This window comes from Gymnoscopelus braueri (assembly GCF_963280865.1).
Source record: "Gymnoscopelus braueri genome assembly, chromosome: 9".
NCBI classification, from domain to species: Eukaryota; Metazoa; Chordata; class Actinopteri; order Myctophiformes; family Myctophidae; genus Gymnoscopelus; species Gymnoscopelus braueri.
In genome coordinates, this window is record NC_137610.1 from 48613625 (window position 1) to 48638025 (window position 24401).

Below are 24401 nucleotides of genomic sequence, written 5' to 3' on the forward strand. Positions count from 1 at the left end.
ATAAAAATATTTTTTTTTTTATTTGTTCAGTGTGAATCCTAACATTTGGACTGTTTTTCTATTACTTTTTAAATGTTTTACAGATGGTTCTGTCATCCTGGTGAGTCCTGTCCACCCTGTGACTAAGGGACATTCTGTCACTTTTCAATGCAAAAACGCCAGTCGCTCGTCTCTCTCCAACGTGGACTTTTATAGAAATGAAAAACTGGTCCAAAGTAAAACCAATGGAGAGATGATCATACCTGCTGTATCTATGTCTGATGAGGGCTTCTACAAGTGTAAATATTCTGGAGGAGAGTCACCACAGAGCTGGATGACAGTGAGAGGTACGCACACATTTACGTATTACTGTCCTGTGTCATAATCAACTCCTCCTTACTGAATTACTAAATTATTATTATTATTATCAATTACAAAAAAAATAAAAAATAAAGAAAACCCTAAGATACAAAACATTGGTCTCCCAGGTTCATAACAGTGGTTGAATCACAATTGTTTGAAGTATACTCTTTAACCTAAGTGCTAAAATGAGCTGTTCTATTACTAAAATATTAATTTAAGATTATATTTCCATTGTCGTCATAGGCTCTGTGGAAACTGGTTCTCCAGATGTAGTGGGACTGATTGTAGGACTTCTTGGTGTGATTTTACTGACCATCCCTCTGCTCCTGCTGCGTCGATACAGAACATCTAAAGGTGAGAACTACTACATTAGATGGATTACATATAGATTATATTCTCAGAATAACTCTCCAAGACCTGAGGCTGATTCTATAAATGCCTTCTAAACAGTTTTCTGAAAAACCTGTTGCTATAATATAGCAACGATATAAGTTAATTGAGTTTACAGTGATATTCATGTACAGTCATAAAACAATGTATCAGACCTCATGTCCTCTATACTCATTATGTGTAATGAATGTTTGTTTGTTGTTCTTCTGTAGAGATGAAACAGTCTGATCAGATGGAGATGAAGTCCATGGATCAGACATCAACACCTCCCGTTTGTCTTGGTGACAAGGTTATTATAGTTTTGTCAATCTGGGAACCCATTCATTAAAAAAAATGAAACAAATCTGGGGGCACTACCTCCTTGTTTGTGTAGAAACAGGGACTCGGTTTGACTCCTCCCCTTTCTTTGTCCACTTCCTCCCGGGTGCTTCTGTGTTTATTCCTACTAACACTACATGATTAAGGCAGTGGTGCTGAGAGAATCAGAGAGATTATAGTTTTGCTAGTTTACATACTATTTGTTTGTAAACAAATGTTAATTTTTTTAAAGCCTTTAAAGTTTTATTCTAGTTTTTTTATTAGTTAAATTGTTTTAGTTTTTTTATAAAATATAATGTGGACTATTTGTCAGAGGCCAGATTAAAAACTCTCTTTCACTCCATCCATCCATCCATCCATCCATCACGGGTGAAGAAGCAGGAAGAGGAGGATGAGGAGGGGGGAGCAGAGGGAGAGAGCAAGAAGGCCAATGGTCAAAATGATGTGAAGATGGAGGAGAAACCAGAGGTGAGGTGATCATTAACCCAGAGGTTCTCAACTCAAATTAATGTAATGAACTATCCGTTAAGGAAGGAGAGAGAAGCTCTCGTGTCAATGAGGACCTGGTTCTTTGTATCATTCAGCTTGCTGATACATATATTAGCTCCTTGGCTTGACCAGGCTCACAGAGTGGATGTTCAGTGGAAGGAGAGGAGACAGAACGGTGACAAAGCAGCAGTGCTCAGAGGCTTTGTGGCTGAGCAGGTCCACTGTGTGTTTCTGTTCTCCACATCCATATCAGCCAGACCGGGGTGTTGGTCTTGTGTCTGTCTCCTGACTGGCTGGAGGAGAATGAAAACACCTGCTTTACTGTCTCTTCATGGAGAGTTTCATCCTCCATACGCATGGCTTATCTTAGGCAGATATGAGCAGTCAAAGGTCAGCTGGTGGCCTCTATGGGTTTGACCCATTCTGCTTGTTTCCCCAAATGCATCAGGCAAGTTAATACAATATGGTAAATCAACACATTTTAATTTCTCATGTACCATCATAGATCCGCGGCAGGTAGAGAATTAATATAAGCCACATGTTCAAAATATAGACATGAACAAAGTCAGTCTGGATGTCTCGTAAAGACAGTGATGTCACTGAAATGTGACTACTTTTCTGTCTGCCGTCTCCCCCTCTGCTCTCGCTAACATTATGGGTAACCTATTCAAGTGGCAAATTAAATGTGAAACACATCCTCTATTGAGAAAACAAGACGATATGTTGACAAATACACCCATACATTTGAAAACATATCAATATTGTGTCCAGTTCATGTAGGATTATTTAAAAAGTAGGCAAAATTACAGTTGAATTCAGTGGCTTCTATGGGCTGGGCTGCAGTACACCGTTCTCAATTGTGGGTGTGAAATTTTAGGTGCCCGTGTGTCTCTATTCTTTCTGCAATGGGGAGGGAATAGTAGAATACACAATGAACACAAGACCAGAGGAGAGCCCAGCGGGGGCATTCACACTCCTACACAAAAAAGTGTTTTTCCAAAAATCTAAATATTAACAAATGTGACACGTTTCAGCATGTAGATTGGCTACGTTTGCCATTTGTCCTAATGTTAGTGCTAATTAACACTTTAACATACCTGTAAGTGATGCTTGAGCCTCATCTCGCAATTTATTATTTATTCTCTTTTCTGCCCCCCGAGTCTTGTTGCCTGATCATGTAACTACTAAACTTCACACCTAGGACCTAGGACTCACCTAACCACTGCTCATTATGCTATAGTGTGGGATGACTCAGGGTAGAGGACAGAGTACAGCAATTTGCAATGGGCCTAGTCTTCAAGATAGTCAATGGAGTAGTGCCTTGAACCTGTCAAACTACTGCTTATCTGTGTGGTTTTGTGTAGCCTGAGCGCCATCCACTGGTAGATGGTGCTTTGAGGCAAGGCATGTTAAAACATTGGCAAAGAGTCAGGAATCACAACAGTCTTTATTTATGTTTATTTAATATCCATCAATTTATTTTATTTTCTCTGTTTTTAGGGAACTATTCCTTTGCATAGTGAGATGGAAGAACATCCTGTTACAGAGTCACTGTCCTCTCTACATCCCTCTCTGGAGCTCCAAGATGAAACTGATCTAAGTTCATGCTTTAGTAGTTTGAGGATAGAAGAATCCATCTCTCTGCCTCGTTCTCACAGCTTTCCCTCTCTGAGCCAAATTCCATGTTTAGAGAACAAGACAGGTTTCAGAGCAAAGCGGTCCCACAGCGTAAATGATCTTACACTACAAGACAAAACACATACAATTACCCCTGATATCATTGTTGTAGAAAACAAGGAAAGCTACAGGTTCCACTGCAACCAAGCAGGACTGTTCCAATGCAGCGTGACCGGCCTGGTGTTTAAGATGGAGACAGAGGGAGATGTGACTTACAAGACAGTCCCTTGGGACTGTCTTGCTAAGCTTGTATCCCAGTTTAGCAAGAGAGCTGCAGGACCACTGTTTGACATCAAATGTCCTCAGATGTCTGTGTGTCAGTTACGTTTTCCACATTGTGAGATCCTCTCCACGGGTGGAGGCAAATACTTGTCAGTTCTCCATGTGATGGATGATGATGGAATTGAGCTGATCAAGCCCCATGTGATCACAGAAACTCATGTTATCATAAATGTAACTGGATTATCTTTATTTGGTATCATCATCGAGAAGTTGTTCAGGCCCAGTCCTGTCCAGGCATTGGTGTCACTGTTTTATACACCACCGATTGATGATGATGATGATCCAAGTTCAATCCTGTATGTGTTGCTGCTGCCTGGGAACGTTCCGCGGCATGAAGTGGTGAACAAAAGAAGGAGCATACGAGAGGAGATTTATATTGAAATGCCTCAATGTGAACTAATTCCAAAGCAAGAATACACCCTCTCCACTTCCACTCAAGATGATTCCATCATAATTCTACCAAATAAAGCAAAATTTAAAGTTGATGAATCATCCTACCACAATTACAATGCAACATTTGTCATTAATTTAGAGGAAAGGTTTAGCCATGTTAGGCTGCTCCTAAGCAACAGTAAAACCTCCACCCGTGCATGGGAAGGTTATGTGAAACTCTCAGCTGCTGCTTTAAGAAAACAACAAGTTCAGCACACACTGAGTCGTACGGCAGAAGGGAGACTGTTTGATGTGAGGAGCAGCTTCATCGACAGGGTTTCACTTCCCAATCTTAACGGTCTCCTGGACAAACTTTTCGAGAGGAGCGTTATAACTGACGCTGAGCGGGAGATGGCTGATGGGATGCAGATGAGAAATGACAAGGCACGTTTTGTCATCGATACAGTGAGGCGCAAAGGACCTGATGCGAGTTCAACAATGATATTGATTCTCTGTGATATGGACACGTGCCTCTCTGAACATCTTGGAATGATGTAAAACTGGACTGATACTTAAAATACCAGCATTTAGGCAATGTCCTGCTGCTTCTTCTTTTCCTTTTTTTCTGAGGATGAAAATACAAGTTGGACACATTGAAGTTGGATCATTATATTCAACTGCTTTTATGATTTGTTTTAATGAGTCATCCAGGGCAACTTCAAAGTAAACAAACAATGACAAATGCCTTGCTCAAGGACACTTCGGCAGGGTGCTTGGCTGATGTTACATGGACACTCATTGGCTGTTTCAGGATTAAACACATGATGTTGGACACTCATTGGCTGTTTCAGGAATAAAGTTTCTCCCCAATTAAGTCGTTGTGCCAATTAATTTCTCCCCACACACACATGTTTTGTGTGTTGTCACTGCTGTTGTATCCTACTGACTTACCTGCCAGTGAGGAGGTCTTACTTCTCCCGCCCAACACTCCCTGCTGACAGGCTCCGCCCCGTACGTAGTACGTACAGTGACGCCCGGCTTCCCTGCCCCGAACACGCGCGGGCCAATTGTGTTTGTATAGAGACCCTTGACAGAGCCGGATGAACCACTGTGGATTCGAACATCCAGACTCTGCCGTGGTGGGCACTGGGCAGCTACTTTACCACTGTGCCACACCGTGACAGGTTGTATGGAGACTAATGTTTTACAGTGAACACAGTGAAGATTAGTGAATGTATTTTTGGCTGATTGTTTTCACTCCACAAGCTCTGTATTTGCTCAAACATTTCTGTTTGCAACTAAAACTAAATGTTTTATTTCTGTTTGTTCACGTGTTAAAGATTAAATGATTGGTTTTAGGCCCTGAACGTGTCCAAATCCAAAGTCTTGTGCCACAAGGGGGCCACGGTAATTTTTCAGCTTTTTACAGATTATGAGAATGTAAGATTTCAAATGATGTGCAATAAATTTAAATCTGAGAAAATGTCTTATCAAAATGTAAAAATGTTAGCACCTCTCAGGCCCTGTTAATGAGTGTGAACAACAGGTCAACCCCTCCTCTAAGAAAGAATCTCTGCTACAGATGACCAAGGTCAATGCCATTCATTATCCATTAAACCTTTTCTCCTCAGTGGGTTTTTTCACTTTCCTCAAATGTAATAGTCCGGCAGCCGCTGAGGTGGGGTGTGAAATGTTTTTTTTTTTAATTGGTCCAAAATATTGTCTATACATACATTCATGAAACCACCTGCTGAGCTGACCTCAGAGCTGACCCTCTGATCTGACCTCTGACCCACAGTCATGTTGACCCATTTGTGTGCCACCTGGACAGGGATTGGAACGGGCAACCTTTGGGCTTCTAGGGCCCTACCTTATGCCTAAACTTTTTTGGCATTTTTTACTATTGTTGAAAAACATTTTAAAATAGTGAAAATCTACATTGACACGTTGTGAGCTTGTAGATTGGCTATTTGAAGTATTTAAAAATGTTTTTCAAAATAGTAAAAGCCTAAAAGTTTAGACATAAGGGGTAAGGTGTTGTGCAAGATAGGGCCCTGCTTCTCTAACCTCTGACTACCTAAAGCTGCCCACATTATGTATACCAGCTACACTAATATAACAGGCCATTATTTCTACACTAATATAACAGACAAGAACCATCGAATTCATTTTGCTTTTAGACAGACTCTATAATGTCCATACAGTTAATAAATCCTTGACATGCAGATCTTTTGACATATGGAGCACAAAAAATTCACTTGAACTGATGAACTGGAGTGGAGTGGAGTTTGAAATGATCTTGAATGATCTAACACTGCCTGACAGATACTCTCAGTGACATGAAGTTAAAACATAAATAACTTTAACTAAATGCACCTTTTACATTGTCTGACAGTCTTTGTCAGTGGAGAGATTAAAAGCTTAACTTTAACATGAACACCTTTAGACAGAGAAAATGTACTTGAACACAAATCATTTGTGGTTTATGTTTAATGAATAAATATCCTATACTGTATAATTTCCTCTAACTGAACATCTGAAGCCATTCTCACCACACCAGAAAAACAACCCTACTACATTTACTTGAATAACAGCTGATTACATGAAACATATTCTCAGCCGCTCTTTTCAGAGCCGGTATCATCACAACATGATGGTGTCCAGTTGAACATGAACTTTCCACTGGGTACGATGACGTGTCCAATGTTGCTTCATCAGGTGGCTTTTTGGGGCATAAAAGGAGGCTGTGAGACACCAACAGTCACTCTGTCAGAATGAAGGGCTGTGGGGCTTTGCTGGTTTTACTGTTCTGTCTGTCTGAGGCCGGGGCTCAGGTCAACGAGATAGAGAGCAGTGTTGAACCAGGTGGCCTCTTACAACCTGAACTGATCTGGACTGAGCTGAAAGAGGTTAGGGACATGGTGCATAGCTGGGAAGCCTGATATGTCACTTTTACAACGAGGTACAACTTGTAAGGATCGTGCATTTGTGGAATGAGTCTGGCACCAGTGGGGTAGTAGTACGGTTAGCTGTGTTGCTCATTCCAAAAATGCACAATCCTTACAAGTTGTACCTCGTTGTAAAGGTGACTAATAAGGCTTTCCAACGATATAAAATACAATACCAATTGGTATTATTGAAGAAAGAAGAAATTTCCAGTGAGCAGAGATATCTCTGATCTGTTGCCATGGAAGGAAAACTTAATGAATGACAAAACTGAATGAGACCTTAATACACTTTTTCATATTCCACAGATAAGGAAAATCAGTAGATGCAATGCCAGACTATAATGTTATACTGTATGTTTAATGCCAGAGTATCATGTTTTAAATGTGTTCTGTAACTCTGTTTCATCTCCTTAGATATATACATATGGTCCTTAGATACAGACAACCCAACACAACATGTGGATGAAATGGATCTTCAATAAATGCATCAGTGATGGAAGAAGTATTCAATTGTTTTACTTAAGTAAAAGTATCAATACCCTATTGTAGAAATAGTTTAAAGTACAAGTCCGGTATTAATGATTTACTTGAGTAAAAGTATTGGCATCAGAATATACTTAAAGTACCAAAAGTAAAAGTACTCATTATGCAGAAGGTACCATTTCACAACTTTTCATAATAAAAATCCTTTGAAAATAGCCGATCTACAAGCTCAAAAGTTGTGAGCTTGTAGATCTGCTATTATCAAATGGCCAAAGTATGTATATAGGTCTGAAGTGGTTTTGTAATAATAATCTAAATCTAAAAAGTAACTAGTAATTACAGTTTTCAAATAATTATAGTGGAAACTTTATTTTTGCTAATATTTGTAAAATTATTGAACATTGGAAGTACTCCAGTAGAGTAAAAATACCCAAAATAATTACTTAAGTACAGTACTTGAGTAAATGTACTTAGTTACTTTCCACCACTAGTAAATGCAGGGTAAGATTTATATCTGTAGCCATAGAAATGGGTCTTCACCAGTTAATGCGGGGTAACATATACACAACCATACAAATGCAATTATGTTCAAGCTCGTACGCACGCACAGTCACACACGTACATGAAGTCACAGTTTGGCGAGTTGTGAAAACATACTGTGCATTTTATAGAAAATGTTCACACCTTAATTTTCACTTGTCTTAGTCCACTAGCACATTATTGTAACTGTACATTTTCATGACAATTGTGTTTTTACATACATTATATTACAGGTATTATTATATTACGGTACAATTATTTTGTAGGTGTTAAAACGTCAGTATATTTTACGCTCAAATAAATACATTTAAAACATAAATGTTAACTGATTGTATACGGACATTTGACATTTTAATGACATTTGTGTAAAATAATTATATATTTTCAAAATTATTTTCTTTTAGATTTTACAATGTACATATGTTGACCTGCAGTCTGAAAGCTGCGTTATTTCATCTCAAACAAATAATGTCATGTTGTTCATTCTAATGTTTTTTTTCCGGCAAGTGTTTTATACTTAGCCTACTGTACATGTTTTACATTAATACATTTTATTCTCTTTACTCAGTTTGTTCATAAAATGTCATAATCCTTGTATGAATGATCTTAGAATCTGAACAAGGTGCATCTGCTTGTAATTGCAGTTCTATTAAAAGAAGTTTGTTCTTACACTGATGTTGTATGCCACAAGAACAGTGTCATGTATTTCAAATAGTTTACTTTTGACAGTCTACACTACAGCAGTGTTTACCAATTTAGCTGTAACACTTAACTTAACACATTTTATAATGGATCAGTGCAGCTCTGATTGGACTGAAACCTTGCCCAAATTAGGAGTCATACATCAAAGATATGACATTGACGACTGACGTCATTGATGACTACTGATGATACAGGCTGGCCAAGAATTGACCATGCCGATCCCTGTTTTAAAAAAAATGGAAGTAAACATAAATAACATTCCCTTATTTAGAATTTTTAACCAATCATCATTAAGGATAACAATCTCTCTCACTCTGTTTTGGCATTTTCCATGGCATATAATCGGCTCAACTCTACTCTACCCTACTCTATAGTCACTTTACTCTGTTTTCTTCTGCAAATAGGACCCCCTGAACATCCCTCGTGGTCACACTCACATAAACACCCACATCTCTCCATAGGGGGTACAAATGTAAGGGAAATAGTTTTTTTATGGTCACCAGGAGACAGGAAATTGCTTTTACAGCTTCACCCATAGCTGATGGCTTTGAGCACACAGCTTGCATTTTGTTCAGGGACACTTTGACACCAGACTGGGTGAGCCGAAGGTCGAACCGTTGACCTTCCAATTCCAAAGACACCCTCTGGTCTCTACCCACTCAGCTAAAAATGATCTGATCGGAAGGAATCTCTATTAACCTCTACAGTTCAACCAAAAAGTGTCAATAGGCCACGCAGTTGCTCAATGGATCCATTTCACATTTACAACGAATGGTTTGCTAACAGTTCTTGTTATGCCCCCATCTAGGGCAGTGGGTGTCAAACTGGGGTTCCCCAAATTATGGGGGGGGGGGGTAACAATTTAACCCTAGAACACTAACCATATATAAACAAACCTACCTTCTATGACGTCAGTGAGCATCCTGAAGGTACCAAAGGACCCGCCCACCTCAGACATCAGCAACATTATGAAAATCCCATAATTACAATTGTTCGGGTGAAATTCACCCATGGTTAGTGTTCTAGGGACTTAAGACAATTGTAATACCTCTAAGTCTAAAATGATACAAATACAAATAAAAGGAAAAAATACCATTACTGCCTCAAAAGTGATGAACAAACTTTGCTATAAAAGATTGGCCAAATTATCAAATATTACCTAAGAAAGTGGCAAAACATTTGAACATAGCCTATTTTCACAATATTTATCTGTGGAACCGAGTCAAACTAAATGTAATGCCTCAACTCCTACAATTCCAAGTGCTTGTCAGTGTGGGGGGTCCCCAGTTCAAATACGATTATTTTTGGGGGTCATGGCCTGAAAAGTTTGAGAACCACTGGATAAGCCAATCAGAGGCGGAGAAGAAGTGACAGCTCACATTGTGTTTTTTTATTTAATTTATTTACTCCAGAGTATAAACCACAGTGTAAATGTTTAAAATGTTAAAAATCTGAGAATAAAATGACATAATAAAATACAAGATCTGAAAGTATCTTTATACAAATTACATCTTTTTTTTTTTCCTTCACAGACAAAATACAAAAAATATATATAAAATGTATGTAGAATACTGCACATCTTTGCACCTACTTTTCTGTGCTATATTTAGGTTACAAGTGCAATGGATTATACAGGCTGTTAACACAGCTAATCTTATTTTACAGCAAACAAAGACAAACAAAAAAATACACAACATCAAAGAACAAAGAATTGGATAGGAACCATTACTGATCACAATAAAAAGATGCCTTGATCAGTCTAGACCAGGTGTTTTTCAGGCCAAGGACCCCTTAACAGAGAGAGAGAGAGAGATGAAGCAGGGACCCCCAAACTACATATTTATACAATTGTGTTGCAGATAAAAAAAAGATAGATACATCGATTTTCACCGATAGCTTCATAGACTTGTTTGACAGCATCACTGTCAATTCATGTTTTGTTTGTTTACACATTTCTTTCATTTGACTTCTTCCTTGCCCGCTTCTCTTCTCCATGTTTTCCTGACATCTTCATGATTTACTAACCTGGAACAAAATAACATCAAATAACTTAAAAAAAACTCATACCAAGTCGCACTGAGATATTCCAGTTTGGCAATTTATATTTCACTTCTATTAGCTACTTAACTTGACATTGTCATATTGCATTGTATAATGTAATTTACCGTCATACAGATTGTGTTTAGTCCCTGAATGGATAAAATTGGTATCCCAACCTGAAAATGTTGCTATTTTCTGTTCAATAGAGAGCTGTTACTGAACAAACACTCTATAGCAATGATTGCTATGAGAATAGAGCTCCATGGTGGGGGGTGGGGGGTAGTTATCAGTGAGAACCAGGTGGAAAGCCTGGTATGCGTTACTAAAGACCCATATGATCCGGTCTAGGCCACGCCTACTGAAAAAAATAAAATAAAAAATAATCCTCTTTCCGGATTGACGGATCCGGTTTTGCGGTGCCGCTTTGTTTTGGTTCCCCAATCCCTATTTAAATGTAATAGAATTTCCCCGTGCAATACGGATAATACAGACGCTAAATAGTCTCCGGAAAGTACACTCACATTTATATTAAAAAAATAAGCTAAACTACGCCGCATCAAGGATTTTATAGGACGGACCTATTCTGGGGTGAGACGTCTTTCCGGTTTGTCGCGATCCGGTCGCTGATGACGCGGATGACGCGCCTGGTGACGTAGGGCTACTTCCGCTCCCGACCGGATCATATACCCGAAAAGGAATGCTGCCCAGGCTACACAGGACTCTTGACCCTGATTGGATTGTGACATTTGGAAGGTGGTTTGAAGACACCACTTTTGGTGTGACGGGGAAAATCGACAATGACAGTGGTGAATTATAGCGGGATAGGGTGAGTCACTCGGGAGAGACTCGGAGTAGAGACGCTGCTCCTATGCGTGGGAAGGAGCCAGTTAAGGTGGTTTGGGCATCTAATAGGCTAAAGATGATTCCTGGGTGTCTCCCTAGGGAGGTCCATGCATGGGCACGTCCCAGTTGGAGATGACCACGGGGCAGACCAAGGACCAGATACAGGTCATTATATCTCCACACTGGCCTTGGAACGCCTCTGGATCTCCCAGTGAGAAGTGAATAATGTGGCCCAGGAAAGTCTGGAACTCTCTGCTGCAATCGTTACCCCTGTGACCCGATAAGCGGATGAAGATGGGCGGATAGATGAAGAAGAGTTAGCTCTGCAGCTGTTATAGATGAAGATAGAATCTTACCAAGTGCTGCTTCTGGTTTGACCTGGGAATAAACTGTATCTTCCGTTTTCTCTGGAGCCGGTGATTCAGTGAAAGGAAAATAGACACAGAATATGTTAGCAGAATTTATAAGTAGGATATCTCAATCCAAAGTGTGTTGAATATCAGTGTGATCAGCTTCAGCCTTTAATCATACGAGGTTGAGTCTGTCTTAATTCATGTCTAGCGGTATTTTCTCTTGTTTCAATGGAAAAAATGCATGGTTGAGAGAAACGTTATGTATATGTTACACTGTATGTGCTTTTCACTAACCTTTCTTATTCCAGGCTTTGTCTTTGTTTTGGTGGTTAACCTGGGCGTAGGTCACACCTGGTTCTACAAGATAACACACAAGTCAGCATAGACAAAGTTTATTGCAAATTTCTTAAAATATCTAATATTGTTATTATGCTGCTATTTTGGAGGTTAATAATCAACTTGAACAATTACACCCAAATTAACTTGAACGTACGTTCAGTTTGTCGTTCAACTTCAGATTAACAATTTACTGAGAGAAAACAATGAATATACCTGTGTCCGTTATTTCAGAATACAAAGAGCTCTCAAGTGGATCAGCAGGGTTCTCTATGGAGGAAACTGACTGTTAGGAACACTTTTATTCATATTCAACTAGCTGCCTATTAAATATGGCCAAGAAAGTGGAGCATATCACTCAGGTTGTTAAATCCTTACACCTGCTCCCTGTGTGCAAAATAATTGATTTCAAAATACTGTTGGTCTATAGCTTTAAATGGTTTAGGGCCAAAATACATTTCTGATCTTTTATGATATCATGAAACCATCATCTGGGGAAAGGTCCTTTTTCTGTCCCTAAAACCAAAAATAAATGTGGGGAAGCAGCATTTAGTTTTTATGAACCACATATCTGGAACAAACTCCCAGAAAACTACAGGTCTGCTGCCACTCGTATTTATTTTAAAACACAACTAAAGACCTTTCTGTTTGCCGCTGCCTTTGATTGAATTACTTAAAAAAAAAAAAATTCTCTTCTGCACTGTAACTGTATCTGTTATTGTATGTTTTGCCCCCTGTCCGTCCGTCCGTGTGTGTGTGTGTGTGTCCGTCCGTGTGTCCGTGTGTCATTCTGTCATTTTGTGTACAGCTAATCTCCGGCACCGTTGGTTTGATCGCAGCGAAACTGTGCACACACACTCCCTGGATGCCAGAGCAGAACCTCTGCCCCAAATTTTTCAAATTAGCCTTTTATAGCGCCACCAGGAGGCCGCTTTTTGCAAAACACATTTCTTGACAGTACTCCTACAGATTTTATCCAAACATCACGCAAATCAGTACACAGTATCTCTATAGTCATGTGATCAACACGGATCTGTCCAATTTTCCATATTTCATCCTGATTGGCTAAGGTTGGCTTCCAAAGTTTGCAGGATTGCTCCGTTTTCAACAAAATGCCTCAAATCATGAACGCAGCTTGCGATTTCCGTGAGATTTCACACGCACATTCCCACTAGGCCGAGGAAGAAATGCCACTTGAAAATGTTCAAATCAGCCTCATGGTGGCGCTATAACAGACCGATTTGTGTTTTGACCTATAACTGCACCGATCTGTGTAAAACTTTGTAAGCGCACTCCCTAGAGGTCAAGGAAAAATCTTTGCCCTGCATTTTTCACATCTGCCTTTTATAGCGCCACCAGGAGGCCGACTTATGTAAAACACATTTTTTTATATTACTCCTTCCGATTTTATCGAAATGTCACGCAAATCGGTACACATGATCTCTACAGTCATGTGATCAAGACGGATGTGTTTGATTTTTCATATTCCATCCTGATTGGCTAAGATTGACATCTAAAGTTTGCAGTAGTGCCTTGTTTTGAACAAAATGCCGCAAATCATGAACGCAGCATCCGATTGCGGTCAAACTTTGGACGCACATTCACACTATGTTGAGGAGCAAATGCCACCCTTTTAACATTGGCCTGTTATAGCGCCACCAGCAGGTCTAATTTAGCAAAACACATTTTTGAACAAAATGCTTCAAATCATGAATGCAGTGTCCGATTGCCGTGCAAGGCCTAAGAAGAAATGGCACCCTTTTCACTTTGGCCTATTATAGCGCCACCAGGAGGCCACAATAACCTACCTGACCTGGCGGAGACCTGTGCTCCGAGGAGCACTTTTTCTAGTTTTTACTTATTTTGTTTTATGCATCATAATGTCATTGTATAATTGTGTTTCCTTTTCTTGATGTTCTGTGTAAAGCACATTGAAATGTGTAAACTTCATAGAGACTAAAACTTTGCAGGCTCTAAGACACAATTATTGTGTTATTTCCTCATGTCCATGAGATTCAACAGAACACACACATGGACCCCCTCTTACACACACAATGTGGGCTGTGTTACCGTCAATAACCTTCACCATGACTTTCACATTTTCTTTTTTTTCTCACCCTTCTTGGCCATATATCTGAGTTCAATCTTTGAATATATCCCATCACTGGACTCAGCTGCAGGCTCATCTGAAAGAAATTGTAAATTCAATTAACAATTAAAATCATCTCCACCTAATTAATCTAAATTCTGTAAGATCTATATACTGCAGGGTTAAAGTGGTTAAGGCTGGGGCTGGGTGCACCAAAGACCGCTCACTCACTCTCACACACACACACACACACACACACACACACACACACACACACACACACACAGACACACACACACACACACACACACACACACACACACACACACACACACACACACACACACACACACACACACACACACACACACACACACACACACACACACACACACACATTGGGCTGTGGTAAAATCTACCACTACTGCACAGCCCATACCTTCACCTTGATCATATTTCATATTCATTTCATGTTTCTTTCTTTTCTCACCCTTCTTGGCCATATATTTGAGTTCAATCTTTGAATAAATCCCAACACTGGAGCCAGCTGCAGGCTCATCTGAAAGAAAGAATCACAGATATCTGTAAATTCAATTAACAATTAAAATCATCTCCACCTAATTAATCTAAATTATGTAGAATCTATATGGGGTTACAGTGGTTTAGGCTGGGGCTGGGTGCACCAAAGACCTCTCATAATAAATATGGTTAAAGGGGTTTTGGCTGGGGCTTGTTCCAAAAGACCTCTCAAGTGGACCAACAGTGTTAGGAACACATGCATTTATGTTTAGCTATAAACCTAAACAAATGATGGTACACTGTTTACTGTTAGGTAAGACACTTGACTGTTAATAGCTGTATGTGATGGAGAGCATGTGGTGGACAGTTAACAGAATACAACTTTAAAGATCTCAGAACCAAATTATTGTGTTATTCCTTCATGTCGCTGAGATAAAGAAGACCTTTCACTCTCACACACACACACACACACACACACACACACACACACACACACACACACACACACACACACACACACACACACACACACACACACACACACACACACACAGTGGTTGGTCAAAACAACCACTACTACACAGCCCATACCTTCACCTTGATCATGTTTCATATTTCATATTCATTTCATGTTTTGTTTTGTTTTGCTCACCCTTCTTGGCCATGTATTTGAGTTCAATCTTTGAATATATCCCATCACTGGACTCAGCTGCAGGCTCATCTGAAAGAAAGAACCATAGACATCTGTGAATTCAATTCAAATAATCTCCACCTAATTGATCTTTACAATTCTTTAAAATCTCTCTCCTTGAAACTCCACATTTATATCAGCTGTCAGCATGAACCCACTCTTACACACACAATGTGGGCTGTGTTACAGTCAATAACCTTCACCGTGACTTTCATGTTTTTTTAGTTTGCTCACCCTTCTTGACCATATATTTGAGTTCAAGCTTTGAATATATCCCATCACTTGACACAGCTGCAGGCTCATCTGAAAGAAAGAACCATAGATATCTGTAAATTCAATTAACAATTAAAATTATCTAATTAATCTAAATTATGTAAAATCTCTCTCTTTGAAACTCCACATTTATATCAGCATGTGTTATCATGAAGTACTGTATAATGCTACAGTACGATTTCCAGTCGCTTGAGATCCTTGGATTGATTCATTGACGTTGGCGCCACCTGCTGGTAAAGGAAAACGGAGAGGTTGACTTGATCAGTGGTTCAGATAAGTTGCATGAAACTAACTGTAAACTTTCCCCTTTAATATATAATCCTCTTTGAGTGGTTCTCACCTTTAGATCTTCTGTATCGACACAGCAGGAGCAGAAGGATGGTCAGTAGAATCACAACAACTAGTCCTACTATCACTCCCACTACATGTGGAGAACCGGGTTCCACAGATCCAGGCAGTGAAGGTTGAGCATCTACAATCACAAGGAGGTTAACTACAGTTTTCCCAGTATTGGTATTGGTTGCTAGTTACGATTGTATACGTTCATCATTTAGATTCTCGTTTGTCAATAGGAATGCAGTGAGGACCCTAGCTGGAGCCCTCATCTGGTGTCATTTTGACTATGGATGCACCTCATGGTACTGATCACCTCAAAGTCATTAAAATCATAACTAAACCTCTCAAAACAAACTAATTAGACTACTACTAGACCTCACACCTATTACTCACCTAACCCCTGCTCATTTTGCAAGGGTGGGATGGCTCAGGGTAGAGGACAGAGTACAGCCACTTGCAATGGGCCTGGTCTTCAAAATACTAGACAGGTACATGGGACCAGTGCCCATGTACCTGTCTAACTACTTCATTAGTGTGAGTAACGCCCATGGGCACAACACCAGATGGAGCTCCACTGATCTCTTCCCCCCAAATTTAGCACAAACATGGGGATGAATGCATTCTATTCTGCCACAAAAATGTGGAACGCCCTACCACCAGCCATCAAAAGGTACGACTCCCTATCCTCTTTCAAAACCTCCACAAAAGAGCACCTGTCAACAATTTTCAACAGGGCCTATATAAGTCCACTTTAGTATTATTTTTTCAAACAATGTAAATCATGCATTGTGCTATTATAATTTTTTTGCACAAACAACACTTTGAGAATTATTTCACAACTTAATTAATTATTTTGTATTACTTTGGATGAATATTTTTGACAGCTTTTGTAACTTGGTCATAATACAGTTTTTTAAAATATTTTTGTTAAAAAAAAAAAAAAAGTTATTGTGAGCTTGTAGACTTCACTGAATGTTCGCCCCCAGAATAGGGACGCAAGGGTTCATGTGGTTACGTAATTGAGAATTAGTTTACACTCATTTCTGTCTAGTATAGGGCGGCAGTGGCTCAGGGGTACAGTGGCTGGGTAGAGTGAACTGGAAACCGCAAGGTTCCCAGTTCCATCCCGGGCTGGGGGGCTCCCCCAGAGTTAGTGTCGAAGTGTCCTTGAGCAAGACGCTGAACCCCTAATTTCTCCCGATGAGCAGGTTCCATGCCTTGCATGGTTTCCTCTGCCATCGGTGTATGAATGTGTGTGTGAATGGGTGAATGTAATGCACAATCTATGTAAAGCGCTTTGGATAAAAGCGCTATATAAATGCACCATTTACCATTTAGTAGTTTAACACTTGAGTCAGTAGGCTACAAAGTGTTTATCCAAATTCCAACCCTACATGTGAAAAATAATTAAGACAAGGAAAGGTAATACATAAATGTGTTAACTTAGATTTGCATATTGTTTACATATATGAAAAGGAAACTGTAAACACAATACTCACATCTCACTGTCATCCAGCTCTGTGGTGACTCTCCTCCAGAATATTTACACTTGTAGAAGCCCTCATCAGACTTAGATACAGCAGGCATGATCATCTCTCCATTGGTTTTACTTTGGACCAGATCTTCATTTCTATAAAAGTCCACGTTGGAGAGAGACGAGCGACTGTCGTGTTTGCATTGAAGAGAGACAGAATGTCCCTCAGTTACAGGGTGGACAGGACTCACCAGGATGACAGAACCATCTGTAAAACAGTTAAAAAGTAAAAGAAAATCAGTCCACAATTTAGGATTCACACTGAACCACAAAAGCATATAAAAGCATATTTGATTGTGAATAAAGTAATCAGACTCACAATGTATTGTAATGTTGACAGCATTGCTGTACTCTCCCAGCCCAGACTCACACCAGTACACCCTGGTGACACTGTCACCTCTATGTAATGGGCTGGGTTCATCGGGGTACTTCTTCACTTTCCATTCAGTAGAGATTCCCTCACAGCTCAGTGGAAGAGGCCTCTCAGGTAAGAAGTGCTGAGTTCGGTTAGAACTCACTGTGAGAGAAACTAAAATATGGACATCTAAAACACAGCACAGGATCAGAGGTCAAACAAAGAGCAGTGATAGCGACGTGGTGAATTAAACCCAAGAAACGTGAGAACTAGATCAGAGAATGTGAGAGAGAGAAAATGGGAGGAAGTGTGAGTAAGTAAGTGAGGTTGTGTAGAAAAAACAACCTAGTAGAAATAACAATTATGATTTATGACTTAAACTCACCACCAGACCAGACAAACTGAGGTTCACTGGGTCTAGTGTAATAAACTGGGTCTCCTCTCCCAGCCTTACACACATATCCTCCTGTACCTGTAGGACCATGAATGATGTAGGAACCTTCTACAGTCCCATGGTGGCTACCAGGTAAGAGCTCATAATTGTAGTAGTTGTTTGATGGTTTAGGAACAGCCCTGTACCAGTAGAACCTCCACCAGCCTTCAGATGATTCTTTAACATCACAGCTCAGAGTCACTGAGGCTCCAGGACTCAACCATTGAGGAGACACAGTCAGAACAGGTTGAGGTTTGTCTGTTGGAAAGCACATTTCTCTGGATTATAAACATGGTTTACTGTACTGGTATGTCATATTTATGTATGTTTCATGCAATGTCTGGTATCTCAAAAATATATTGGACGTATTGCCTCGAAACTTGTTGCGTGTATTCATGGTACTATTACAACATCAGCATCCCTGGAAAAGGCAACACCAGAGCCCTCTTCTCTCTTCTCAGCCACCTAATACAACCACCCAGCACCCTACCTACAGTACTACAACAACACAGCACCCTCCCCCTGCACCTACAGTATTACAACCACCCAGCACAAAAGTGAGTAACAAAGTCTTTATTTAATGGTAAAAAAATATTTTTTTAAGATCATGTTAATAACATAATGATATAAAGATCTTACTGAGACACTATTCTAAAGTCTGTTCATCATTAATTAGTGTTTACAAAAGTTATTTTATAAATTGGCAGCTAATTATTATCAAATGTTTGATTTGTAAAGGTCAGTTAATAGTTCATAATGATTTATTCTAAAGTATCTACGATTCCTCATATCATATCCTTATATGTACTAACAATGTGTTGCATGTTGGGCCGCTGTTTCAAACGTATTGATAACTAATGGTAGGCCTACACATCACAATGAACCATTATCTGACAGACAGTACTAGTGAACTATTCCCTATAGTATGCCGGGGGCTGCTCTGCTGTGTCATCAATAATTCATGATTGTTTAAATGTGAATATTACATGATCATTTTCCTCAAATTGAAACGTAAGCCTTGGTGAGCAGGGTCGTATCGGACAAGTGAGTTCAGGTTATTAATATCTCATAGGTAAAAAACCTATTTTTGAAACTAGTTAAAAGATATATATGCTGATATGCCCAGAGAGACATGGGATATAGCTCTACCATGCACATTTAGACAACATTGTATATGGTAAATAAATATTCACAGCAATGAAAAGAGTTACTGATAAAAAATGTACTAGTAATGCTGAAAATAATGATTGATATAGATAATTACTCCCTGAAAACAACCAGCTGGCCATTCAGAGCTTGACCATCCCTACTATACCTATGCTGCAGTCATGTTGTAGTGTTTTTCATGAAGGACATTAACTGGCATTAATCTGTCAAATATGTCACATTAATAGAAAATTGAAAAGTTTTGAAAAGCTTTGTACATCAGAAATTATTTTCAAAATGCATTTAGTATTTTTTGAATTAAAATGTCAACATAAGAACTCTCACCACCCTTTTACAGCATATCCTAATTCATGTGTGGAAAAACTAAAATATCTATTGTACATGCTCTTTTATGGGCAGAGAACCAGAATTAAAAGCGTTCGTATATGAGTGCTATCTTAAACATAATGGCAGTGATTTATAAGTATAATGATATGACTTACCTGATACAATCAAAGTGACTTCATTACTTTCTTTTCTGACCTGCATCTCTTTATGAACACCGGTACACTGGAATTCACCACTGTCAACTGACTCTGCTTTAAATGTAAAGTTAGTGCGAACACTGTTTGTGATATATGCAACACCATCTTTGTATATGTTATACCACCAGTCAGTGTTCTTTCCTTCTCTCATGTCACATGTGAATGTAACAGTCTCTCCAGTAAATAACTGGGACCATTTGGGTTCCAGAGTCAGAACAGCATCTGGCTCCTCTACACAAACACATAGAACACAACATAGTACGTAGAATCAAACCAAATGCTATAGAAACAGCCTGTCTGTCACTAATTCACAGTAACAAGCAAGTTGAGTAAATGTATAACATAATGATGAACTGATCATTAATCAGACAGGAAAGATGACTTCAATACACATCTTTACATGGAGACTTCAGGATATAGACTACACAACAAGTTGCAGTGAGCTAGGCATAGGCTGTATCACTTATCAAGGTGACAGACAAACGCAATTCCATGTTAAGCCACAAGGTGGCAGCAAAATATCACACTATTACAAGATGCACAAAACATGACTATACATAATAGTAAACTGACTTATGCTTGCTTGCTTGCTTGAGTTGATTGAGAGGATGAAGTGTGTGGCAAATATGACTCTTGAGTGAATAAAGAGAATTGATATTGAATCAATATTTACCATGACTGTGTCCATTGGAGATGAAGCTACTCAACACTGAAAAACATTTTATAAGACAATATTATCAAGCTATGCATAAATATCTGTATTTATGATATCATTTATTTTTGATAATTGTTGTCAAGTTGAATTAAATACAACATGTGTTACAAACACAAGTTAATTTGACCTCATGCTTGATTTTCAGTAGAATGTTACTGTAGAAGCAACAAGTCAAATGGCGTAACCAGTGTTCTTCCCCATAGAATATGATATGATCATGTGACATCCCTGTGAGGGATGTTCAGGCCCTATCACATCAACCCCCTCTCACAGCCCTGTGACAGTGCTTGCCATCTGACATCACAGTTTTGTGAGAGGGGTCTGATGTGACAGGGCTTCAGGGTAGAGGTCTTCACGGGTCAAATATAAATACCCGAACCCAAATGGACCCGTGATTTTTTTACCCGGAACCGAATGGACCCGGCCTATGGTCCAATATGAAGGACCGATACCCGAATGGACCCGCGAAAAAAATACCCGTAACCGAATGGACCCGGGCCATTATTAGAAATTGAGATCCGGACCCGAACAGCACCGAGAGCTGTCGGAAACCGACCCGTATAGAACCGTGACATACAACGTGTGTGTTGATCAGCGCCGTTAATATGCGCTGTAGTCTTTGCTCGTGGTAGTGAAACACTAAACAGGATTATTATTTCATGTCAACATTCAAGTACAAGTATCAGAAGATGTAACTCAGGTAAAGTAATGCGCCACTCTGCAAGTTTAACTAAAGTTTTCCACCTGTCCAAAGTTGTTCCTAATACAGACAGAGCCTTGGGTCAAGAAAGACGATCATCAAGGCTAACACAGACATAAATATGTTTTAATCATCCTATCCTTGTTAATATATCGCCATTTAGGTCAATGATATAATATTATGTAGTGATATGATAATATAAATAGCAGCCAGTCATTGACTGCGTCACTGCCAGTCTGTCTTCTGAGCGACCGACCTCCCTCCCTCCTCCCGGGTATTAATGGAACCGTCCATTTCACAGTCTGAGCCCCGAGACCCCCCGCTCGCCGGGTCCACTCGGGTATTAGTGGACCGTGCATTTCACAGTCTGAGCCCCGAGAAACCCGCTTGCCGGGTCAACTCGGGTAAGTGGAACCGTCCATTTCACAGTCGGAGAACCGAGACCCGAGACGGACTGTACCGGCTCCGACCCGGACCCGGAGTCACTTCTTATGAATGGACCCGTGACCGAGCCGGGTACGGGTCGGAACCCGGGTATTTTGGGTTACATGCCTAACCCGACGAGCTCTACTTCAGGGTTAGGGTTAACCCTGTCACACTGTGAGAGGGACCTGATGTGACAGGGCTGTCAACCCTGTCACATGATACTGACATCATCAGTATCATGGTCAGTATCATGTCAGTATCATGTCACATGATACGGACCATGATATAGAGACTTAGGGTGCGTTCGGAAATTGCGCACCGGAGCAAACTCGCCTATTCGTTTGTATTGGCCAGTGCAGTGCGCTCAGTGCTGTATTTTCGAACGCACCCACAATGTCCAGTACCACAGACACAATGACCAGTACCATATAGACACAATGACCAGTACCATGGAGACATCTCTGTCACAAAGTGCTGTGAGAGGGGCCTGATGTGACAGGGCCTGACCTCCCTGTGACAGGGCCTTATAGCCCTGCATGTGACAGGGCCTGACATGTCACATCTTTTCGGCAGGCAACACCATATACGGCGGAGTATAAATTAAGCTTTATTTGTAGCCTTTCCCAGACATGCTTCCACCTGTACGAACCCCATTCAACACAAATATAACCAATCTTCCATCATCATCCCAATAAAAAACGTGCAACTGCACACAATTCAGAAGCCACGCCTCATTTGACTGTAGAGTTCATAAAAAATAAAGTCCAGGATGAAATGAAGAAAATGAGCGCTTAAATATATTAACCTGCCGCCCTAAATTCTTAATAAATGTATTAATTAATTAATAACTGGCAGTATAATATAGGAGCACACACTAGGCTGCACTCTAGTTACATCATCACTGTTGTACTTTGGCTGAAGTAAATAAAAAACTATTGTTGAAATGATAAATCTACAACAAGGTGAAAACATTGGTTGAGAACATAACAAAGAAAAAAACATTAAAGCCGCACTATGCAACCTTTTTTAATGACTACAATGTATTTTTTTTTAATCTGTACGGTAGAGTATGTTAATACAATATAACTTTTTTTTGTCTCCTTGCTCTTCTATTGAGATATTTAGATTGTCAAGATTAAATTTATCCCCTGAGCAAGCAAGCAGGCTCTATTAGCTCAATGGTAAACATTTCAGCACTGGAAACCAGGTTCAAACCCGGGGTAGAAGAGGAAAGTTACGTACATAGTCTAGCTTTGTAGAGCCACCATTTTCTTTCATTATAATGGTTAAAATACTACCGTAGCTCATTATTTCTATTAATAGTGATATACTCACAGAGGAGAACGCAAGGAAATATACGAGCCATCTCTGCTGTGATGAACGACTCTGAAATACCTTTATACTTCCTGTTCACACTAACTTTATATATTTGATGTGAGAGAGGGAAATAGGAGGGTGATGGTGTGTGTGTGTGTGTGTGTGTGTGTGTGTGTGTGTGTGTGTGTGTGTGTGTGTGTGTGTGTGTGTGTGTGTGTGTGTGTGTGTGTGTGTGTGTGTGTGTGTGTGTGTGTGTGTGTGTGTGTGTGTGTGGTGAGTGTGTGTGTGTGTGTGTGTGTGTGTGTGTGTGTGTGTGTGTGTGTGTGTGTGTGTGTGTGTGTGTGTGTGTGTGTGTGTGTGTGTGTGTGTGTGTGCAGCAGGGGTTTGTACACCCATGCCCATGTCATGAGCTCATCATTTTTTCACCAACTTCTTCTTTAGTAAATGTCGTGTAGGCCCACTGTCGTTTCATCCATTTTTTTTTCTTTTTCTAAATCCACACGTTCTTGAGTTATCTTGTTCACAGACACACCTACCTACAGACAGACAGACAGACAGACAGACAGACAGACAGACAGACAGGCAGACAGGCAGGCAGGCAGGCAGGCAGGCAGGCAGGCAGGCAGGCAGGCAGGCAGGCAGACAGACAGACAGACAGACAGACAGACAGACAGACAGACAGACAGACAGACAGACAGACAGACAGACAGACAGACAGATGTGATACCAGTAAAATACCCTGCCTGTCACACATTGCTTTCACATATATGTTTTGAATATCAAAATGACAAGGGAGTGAAATCAGTGTCTCTAATATTCCAAGGACAATAAGTTGATGTCAAAGACCTTATGATTCATGTTATGGTAAAACTATTATTTAATAAATATTAAAGACCTCATGGTTGATAAGTGTTAGTGTTCAAAAAAATATTTGATGTCCAGTGTGATATGTTGACATCCAGCAAACCCAGTCATCATCTGTTGACTCGTTCTATAATGTTTTAAAGACATTAAACAGCATTATGAGTGAACACAGTCTATTATAATAACCTACAATCTACATTGAGGACTACAGGCTGTATTAAAGTCCTCACTGTCCACAAAGGAAACAGCCTGCTGTGTTTCGAAACCACAAGCACACATCACTCAGTGGTCATGTTTCCTTTTGACACTAGTTTGTGTTTATGCATGTATGAGTTTCTGTGTG

General features: G+C 39.9%; 1 protein-coding gene across 1 annotated transcript; it reads right to left on the minus strand.

The window, feature by feature from the left end:
• Positions 1–10131: 10131 nt before the first annotated feature.
• Positions 10132–23280, minus strand: LOC308091589 (sialoadhesin-like). The gene is made up of 16 exons (XM_080437251.1): positions 23213–23280; positions 20710–20745; positions 19995–20267; positions 18298–18603; positions 17877–18101; positions 17523–17765; positions 16028–16159; positions 15864–15914; positions 15649–15717; positions 15376–15444; positions 14695–14763; positions 14233–14301; positions 12332–12385; positions 12074–12136; positions 11783–11833; positions 10132–10568 (listed from the first exon to the last, which is right to left on the minus strand). Exons 1-16 carry the CDS (start codon positions 23241–23243, stop codon positions 10564–10566), a joined length of 1746 nt encoding a protein of 581 aa, XP_080293377.1. The 5' UTR covers positions 23244–23280; the 3' UTR covers positions 10132–10563.
• Positions 23281–24401: the final 1121 nt, after the last annotated feature.

What these genes read in the sequence shown, in the direction of transcription:
- LOC308091589 (XM_080437251.1), bottom strand. Translation starts at nt 23,243, where the DNA reads ATGGCTCGTATATTTCCTTGCGTTCTCCTCT. An exon ending in TCAGTTTGTCTGGTCTGGTG is followed by an intron (nt 18,102 to 18,297) that starts GTGAGTTTAAGT and finishes GCTGTGTTTTAG; the next exon opens with ATGTCCATATTTTAGTTTCT. An exon ending in TCGATACAGAAGATCTAAAG is followed by an intron (nt 15,915 to 16,027) that starts GTGAGAACCACT and finishes CTTTACCAGCAG; the next exon opens with GTGGCGCCAACGTCAATGAA.